This window comes from Monopterus albus, unplaced genomic scaffold, assembly GCF_001952655.1.
Source record: "Monopterus albus unplaced genomic scaffold, M_albus_1.0 scaffold427.1, whole genome shotgun sequence".
NCBI classification, from domain to species: Eukaryota; Metazoa; Chordata; class Actinopteri; order Synbranchiformes; family Synbranchidae; genus Monopterus; species Monopterus albus.
The window spans coordinates 51,201-59,274 of record NW_018128307.1 but is presented as its reverse complement, the minus strand read 5'-3'; the positions used below and the strand labels follow the sequence as shown (position 1 = coordinate 59,274).

The following is an 8,074-nucleotide window of genomic DNA, read 5'->3' as shown; positions in this document are numbered from 1 at the left end:
CCTCTCTGCAGAGCATTTTCCACCGCAGGGTGCGTAGGAAAGCTGCCTCCATCCTCACGGACCCCACCCACCCCCAGCACGGACTGTTTTCTGTTTTCCAACCAGAAGGTTGAAGGTTCGAATCGTGGTGCTGGCAGTCCATGTGTTGAAGTGTGCTTGGGCAAGACCAGGATGTGTCTAATTTTCTAAGTCACTGATGTGCTGCTTTAAAGGCACTCGCTAATTTTATGACAGCACCAACAAATTCCAAAACATCCTCTCGACTCACCGTCGGTGTTGGGAAACTTGGATAGCTGTGCTTTTGTTAAATACACAGCATAAATGGTAAATGGTCTTGTACTTGTGCCTTTTTACACTTTTACAGCATACTCAAAGTGCTTTCCCATTATTCGGCCATTCACCCATTCGCACTCCCAAGCGCTCACGCATTCACACAGCGGTGACATCACCGGAAGTTCAGTGTCTTGCATAACTGAGTTCACATTATACCAGGCTCCTTTATTTCAAATGAAGACCCAGTCGATCATCATGTAACCTTTATGATTTACTGGATTTTGTTTAATACTGTTACACTAATAAAGTGGCATGATTTGGTCAGTGGTCAGCAGTAATGTAAAGTTATAGTGAATGGTTTGTGACCATTCTGTCTGCAAACCGTCTCTTATAAGTCCCTCAGATTTACAGAAGCTAGTGAGTGCATGTAGCATTGTGCTGATGCAGTGGTAGCAGCATTGCTCAGATCCAAATGTAAAAAAACAGACCTGTAAACTACCTTACCATCACAAATGTTACACATCACCAGAAACATGTATATGAAGAATAACAAGGGGGTTGTTAGTATTGATGGAGTAATACACAGTAGCTGGTTATTACGTTACATACAGCAGTATGTAACTTAATTCAATCTATAACATACTGCATTTGATAGTGGTAATGATTTTTATATGTTGATCATATGTTCTCTGAGTAATATCTTAATTGTTAAAGTACATAGTAACAATATACTGTATGTCCAATAAACTTAGTGGAATACGTTTGCTTCAGAAATGCAATTTAGTATAAGTAAAGTATTTTAGTGAATGTGCATGGTCATTCCCTGAGCACTGGTCTGCACAGCACCGTCATCTGCAAGCGGATTGTTAAACTGGACATATTTAAGGATTGAGGACTTACATTAGCTTTCTCCAGTGTTTTACAGAACTTAAAGGACTTAGCCTGGTCACTGAAAACTGAACAGCCCATGTTTCTGTCTCATCCCTGTGTGTGGCCCACTAACACTCATGCTGCAAACTGCCAATTAAAACACAGCTAGGGACAGTCAGAAATATGAATGGTTGAGTGTATGGACATCCGCGGGGTGATGGATGAGTCTGCATCATAGATGGCTCTCCACCCCCATACGCCAAATGTGTCTCCACACACCTCACAGCAGGCTCAAGCTCCCAGCCTCCACCCTGACTTACAGCCAGGGGCAAAGGTCAGAGGAGTGGGTGGAGCTTTGCTATCGACCCTTTCCTTCACCAGCACAGCCAGTTAATAAAGCCTGCACACACACAAGGATAAACCTCAAGCCCAGTGTTGTGAGAAGTGGAACAAAAGATAACTTAATATTTCTGTGGCAGTGGCAGAATCGGCTCTCATTAAAGTGGTTTTGAACACAGATGTAAATTTAAATCAACAACCTAGGCTAAGCTTGTTTAGCACTAACAGCTTTATTGCCCACTAGCCAACGTATAAATAATACATTTTCAGTCTCTTTTGAAAATGAAAGCTTTTACTATGGCAGGGCCAACTGGATGGCTAAGCCAGGCTAAACACATCTTACTAGACCATGACCATGTAAGATGTAAGACCATGAGGGGGGTCTTAATGACAGTCACATTATCCAGTCACACATATGATGGGCTTTTTAAAAGCTAGACTAGTGCTGGGTTAGGTAGGTAACAATTTTAATTTAAACAAAATAAAGTGAGTAGATAAGAGCTAAACAGCTACAAATTTAAAGCTTGAGACAGGCTAATGATATGAAACTTACTTCTACAAGGTTAGTTTTTTTTTTTATTTTGCCAGCTAGCCATACATTTGTGAGAAGACAGAAACTCTGTGGACATTTGGCTTCATAACCTCAGTACTTTTGAAATGCTTGCCATGGCTTTATCTGCTAAAGAGACAACTTTGAACAATCGTCTCACCCGATGTAGATGCAACAGCAAACAAGTGTATTTCCAGAAGTGTTGTTCCATGTTAACCAGAAAAGCTTTGCTTCTAGAACGCTGCTGAGCCAGTAAAGAATTCAGTGCTTTGTGCAGGAACACTTTAGTAGTATACGTCCTCACCTTGCACCACGAGTCGTCCCAGTGCAGTACGTCTCATTCTGGTGCCGGGCCGATTGGCTGCACACACATACACACCAGAGTGCTGTAGGGAACCATCTGAGATCATCAGGGTCCCCGTCCCCAGAACCTGGATACCTTCCACTCCAATAGAGCGTCCATCTGACGAACACACACACAGAAACAGGCTGTGAAATAAAAGTTAAAACATCCTGCATGTTACTGACTAATCCTCCCTCTGTCATATAAATTAGAATTTCACAGTGGTACCTAGCCTACTCCAGGAAACAATGGGCTTCGGATTTCCTGTGGCGATACACTCCAAGATGGCCGTCTGATGGACAGTGATGGTCAGATTCTGAGGTCCCGACAGGATGACCGGCTCTTTGTAGGTTCGGGGAGCTCCGCCTGCAACATTGAAGAAATATAAAAATTGAATATGGTTGAAATGAGAACATGTACAGAATCAGAATCAGTATTAGTTGGTGCTGAAGTGTCACGTCAAACTGTTTTCATTCTTTTTACTTACTTTCATGTATGTATATGATTTCTATTGCACATCACTTTGTTACGCAGCATGTTCTAAAGTTTCTGCTGAAAATATCTTAGCAAAGGTATGAGCATGCCCCACAAGACCTGAATCAGCACCTTCTGCAGGCAACGGCAGTGTTACCAAGAGACAAAATGACGCATTGTGACCAAGATTTCCGCACCGTCTCACTTGGAAGGAAGTGGTCAACCTTTTCTATAAATTGGGTTACAGTCAGTATTAACATTAATCCTAATCATAAACCTGCAGAGGTCAAGAGCTTCCGCCTAATATCGACTACTTCCTGCCGAGGCTGGCAGTCTGCCATTTTGTCTGCAGTCAGAAACTGACAAAAAGCTGTAGTCAAGCTGTAGGACAGTTTCCAGTGGCCTTCACATTCTGTACAGGAAGTACCAAAAATACCCTGTGAAGGCCTCAGTCCTGGCTTTCACCATGTGAGGGCCTAAACCACCACCAGCAATGGACTTGGTTGGGTAATTTCTTTGTTTATGTGTGTAGGTTAAGTTATAGGTGAATATTGTTTGATATCAGACGTACCCAATTGATCAATGAGCATGCATGCTTGATTAAGTTTGTATTAATATGTAAAAATTTTCTTTTGAGTTACCGTGTTTCCTGGTCCATGGATGGGGGGTGGGGGTGGTTCAGCTGAAAAGTTGGACTGAGGAAGCAGCAGGTTTAAATACATCCCACTAGGCCTGGACTGCACCAAGTGCCCAATACAAGGAAGGGGGGAGTTTGGGAGAAATGTATTGTTTATTTGTTGGTAGTTTATGTTAAAACTTTATTTGTTAAGTTATGTTAATTTCTTTACATTTAAAGGAAATATTTACTGTAGTTGTGAGCAGACTGTCTGTTTAGTGTTTATTAGTTGATTGTTTTGGTAGTGTCTTTAGTCTACCCCTTGTGTGTGTTGTTGGTTTGGCCAGCCAATATATACAGTATGTTCCCCTGCGTGTCACTTGTTAGGTCAGTTGGCTTTTGTTGAGGTATCAGACAGTTCAGTTTGCTGTATTTTGAGTTTCCTTATTTTTTTGTTGACCTCTTTGTAGGGCCCGATTTATCAGATGTTAATATTTGTATTGTTTCTTACTTTTGTGTTAATAAAAAAGCCCATTGTTTTGAACTTTGAAAGCTGTGTCTTTTTGCCTTACTGCTTGGTCCCTGACATACCCACATTCTTTTAGAGTCGAGCCCAGTTTAACAGCGTCTGTGCCGTTTTAAAAAAAGCTTCGCTCTCAGTATTTTGTAGCCCTGCTCTGAATCACAGCAGTCTAAATTTGGTATAGGAAGTTAGAGGAAATGCACTGTGTGTGTGTCACTGAGGTAGAGGAGATTCATTAGCAGTGCAGGTGAACAATTTTACATTATTCTGTGCAGTGGAAAAACCTGCAGCCAGTACAGCTACAGGCTATCAGTTCCACGGATTTACTTCAGGAGAATTAAAGCTGAAAGGACCACGTCTGAGTGTCTAAGAATAAAGTTCAAGCACTTCTTTTTAAAATGGGGATAGGCCAAAGTGGCATCAATGTCTGCTAAGCTAACCAAGACTTTTCAGTTAAAAGCCTGAGGTGAGAACTGTTTTACTGCAATAGCCTAAGTTGTAATGCCAACAAATTCTGATATAGTGCAGTAAAAATAATTACCTCTACCATGTGGGTCCACCTACCAGTGACGTTGAGCACGGCCTCATGGCTGTAGCGAGTGTTGGCTGGGTTGGTGGCGACACATCGGTAAACCCCAGAATCCACCCGCCTCACACCCATCACCTGGAGAATACCCATAGGTAGGAGAGTGTACCTGGACAGGGAAATCAGGGTGCAAGTGAGGCACTGAAAACACGACTATGCTAAACAATATTCAATTAAGATTTTTGATTACATAATAAATTTGTATATTATTACATTAGAAAGGCTATACTATGTTTTGTCTGTTGTAACCATAAAAAAAAGCTGTTGAAATATGAAAACATCCTAAACTAGCATTTAAGACATTCACTGACGCTACAGCCAGTTGGTAATTAGCAGATGTACACTGATAAACAGACGCTTTTCGGTGTACTGGCTCTGATAAGTGCAGAGGAAAACAGCTGCAAGTTATTCTAACAATAATTTTGCTTTACCCAAAATTAATACTCTTCTCAGGGCTTAGTTCACTTATTTGTTCTGACCAGTTATGAATGTACGCTCACCGGCCACTTTATGAGGTACGCCTGTACAACTGTCGGCACTTCAGTGTAACACTTCCGCCTTAACACCTGTGTTTATGAAGCTCAACATGTTTCAGTTTTTGGTGAAACTGTCATAAATGTATAAAGTCAATTATATGTTTATTTTTGAGGTCATAGTTAAAGGTGGTGTTATACTGGACTACATATTCAGAGGTGTCCCTAATATTCTGACCCTCTCATGTATGTAGCCGGGGAGGACAAAAATGTACAGACAAACATTTTGAGCTTCATAAACACAGATGTTAAGGCGGAAGTGTTGCACTGAAGCGCAGACAACTGTACAGGTGCACCTAATAAATTGGCTAACGTACATCTGATTACACATGGGTCTAATGGAAAACAGACTTTTTCTAAAATAAATGTGATGTTTTACATGTGATCTTTCCCGTTTCCTCTTAAATTCTCATTCAGTAACTTATAGGCTAAAAATGCAACCATGACTCACAAACAACAACAAAAACAGTCAGCTCTGCCAGATATAAAACAAAACAGTGTTCAAAATGTAGTATTAGTTTCCCTTCTGTGGTGTGTAGCCTTACGTGGTGCAGTGCTTTGGGCTAGATTAGAATTAATTTAGGTCTCTTGGCATTCATTTCAAAATTATGTCTAGCCTTTGTTACACTAAAAATGGAAAGACAACTTACAAGCAACAAAAGTACAGCCAGCTTTTGAGCTATAAACAAAACCAGTGTGTCCAGCCATATTTGGGTCAAATGTAAGTATTTGGAACAAACTGAACACACAGAGAGATCAGGAGTTTGAAATGCTTTGATCTCGAATTCCAAAACTGAAAAAAATAGGTGAGGCAATGTCTTTTCTTCTAGCTAGAGAGGGGAACGAATGCAGATGCTACAAACTTCCATTAGTGATACATGCTGACTGTTGAGTTTGTAGCTGGGGGCCCTGTGTACACCTGCAGGGTGTGTATGTGTGGTGCTACCTGTTGTCAGTTGTGTTGAATGGCACTCTGTCTCTCTCCCAGGTGATGTTGGCCTCAGGTACTCCGTTGATCTGACACTGGAAACGAGCGACACCTCCCTCATCCACAGACATGGACGCTGGGTGGGTGTGGAACTTAGGAAGAGCTGAGGAGCAAACCACAAAAGATCAGCCTTAATGATGAAAACACCGGACACGGGTATCATGTTGTGATGGGACAATCCGATTCTTCACATGAAGGTCAGTGTGCTAGCTGCATAATGTCCTCTGTGGCTCTGGGAGCGCTTTGTCATGTCTGACAAATAACAGCGATGTCAGTGGGGTTATCTCGGCTTGGACTTGACTACAGATTTAAAATGGAAATCTGTTCTACAGGCGTGGGAGTTGACCCCACTGGGCAGCTCTAATGGGAAATACAGGATTCAGTGTTTTTGGATCTGGACTGACACTGAGGACTAAAAGCACAGGTGTTGCCCCTTCTACTTTGACAATGTGTCTCGTATGAGTCCCTCGTCTTTATGATAAAGAAATAAATATGAGTATCCTAGAATAAATCCATATATGCATAAGTTTGGTGGAGATGATTTATAGATTTCACCTCATGCCTGGTTTTCAAACACTGCAACACTAAATCACTTTTTTCCCCTTCCTCCACTTTTCTTGGTCGGCATTTCCAACTTCACGTAAGAGGACCGCTGTGGAAAGTGATTTTCCATCAGCCTTTGTTTTCTTATAGCAGCTGTCCTTGCTACACTAATGTTGAACTGTTAAAAATAATTTTACAGACAGAAGAGTCTTCAAAAAAAAAAAAAAGAGTAGAGATTTATTTTGTCTAATCCCTGGCTCATTGGCCAATCTGTGCACACAGATTTTCACCTCCATACTTTTCTTTATCACGTGACCGCCGAGGGGCTCAGTGACGTAGAGGATGAAATGAGCAGCAGCTAACTAACAAACTAACGTTATCATGTCTGAATTAACTACTTTGATCCAAGCTGTTTTCTGTTGACCCCTTTGCGTTGTGTAGCCTTACTAGATGCAGTGTTTTGGGTTAGAGCAGAATTATTTTCATTAACTTTTCATATGTAGCCTTGTTACTGTAAATCATGTCTCCCTGTTCATACTTTACTATACATTGCCATGTCCTCCCAGGACTTCGTACGTTCATGTACACACACATGCACGCGCACACGCATGCACACATACATGTACTTCTATCTTTATGAGGACACTCATTGACATAATGCATTCCCTAGCCCCTAACCTTGACCTTAACCATCTAAACTAAATGCCTAGCCCTAACCTGAACCCTAAACCAAGTCTTAATCCTTAGAACATGAAGACCGGCCAAAATGTCCTCACTTTACACAAATGTCTCCACTCTTTAACAAACAAAAAAGCTTTTTTGGTCATCACTATCCAGTAAGTACAAGAGCGCACACACACACATTCACAGAAGATTCCTAGTAACTTGGTGGCTATAATCAATAGGTCTATAGCAGAAAGGAGGTATCTGTAACTCACTGCACTGAAATAAGGGTACCCATAATTCTCCTGGTCTACCCCCTGGTTTTATTGGTCAAAGTGAAGAGATGAATGTTTGTATAATAGATTCCAGTAGTGCAGGTGTGTGTTTGTGTGTGTCTTCGGGACATATGGCCCTATAGTAATTGGCATGCCATGTAATTTCTAGCTGCTACATTAGAGTGAAAAGTTTGTATCTTGGGGAACCCTGGATTGCCATGTATGATGCAGATGTGTTCACTATGTGAAACATCACTTATAAAAACAAAATGGAATGTTTTGACAGAGAAAAGGCAACATGAGGTGATTATCTGTTGGACATCCTCCACTCTCTGTGCAGGTAATGCATGGGTATAGTTAATAATATACCAGTGAAAATGAGTAGCAGAGCAGGGCTGGGGACCATGTACCTTTCTAAAGCACTTTAATGAATGCTTCTATTCTCCCGCTGACTCGGGACGAGACCTCCAGCCACAGCACAGAGAGGAGGCACTCACA

The 8,074-nt window shown here is 41.5% G+C and overlaps 1 protein-coding gene across 1 annotated transcript in view; it reads right to left on the bottom strand.

The window, feature by feature from the left end:
- Positions 1-8,074, bottom strand: part of LOC109952036 (immunoglobulin superfamily DCC subclass member 3-like) — a 22,902-nt gene that overhangs the window by 10,972 nt on the left and 3,856 nt on the right. The window contains exons 3-6 of the mRNA XM_020586873.1: positions 6,054-6,198; positions 4,553-4,683; positions 2,604-2,741; positions 2,337-2,495 (exon numbers count right to left, since the gene is read on the bottom strand). Coding sequence (XP_020442529.1) covers positions 2,337-2,495; positions 2,604-2,741; positions 4,553-4,683; positions 6,054-6,198 — 573 coding nt within the window. The remainder of the gene's footprint in view (positions 1-2,336; positions 2,496-2,603; positions 2,742-4,552; positions 4,684-6,053; positions 6,199-8,074) is intronic.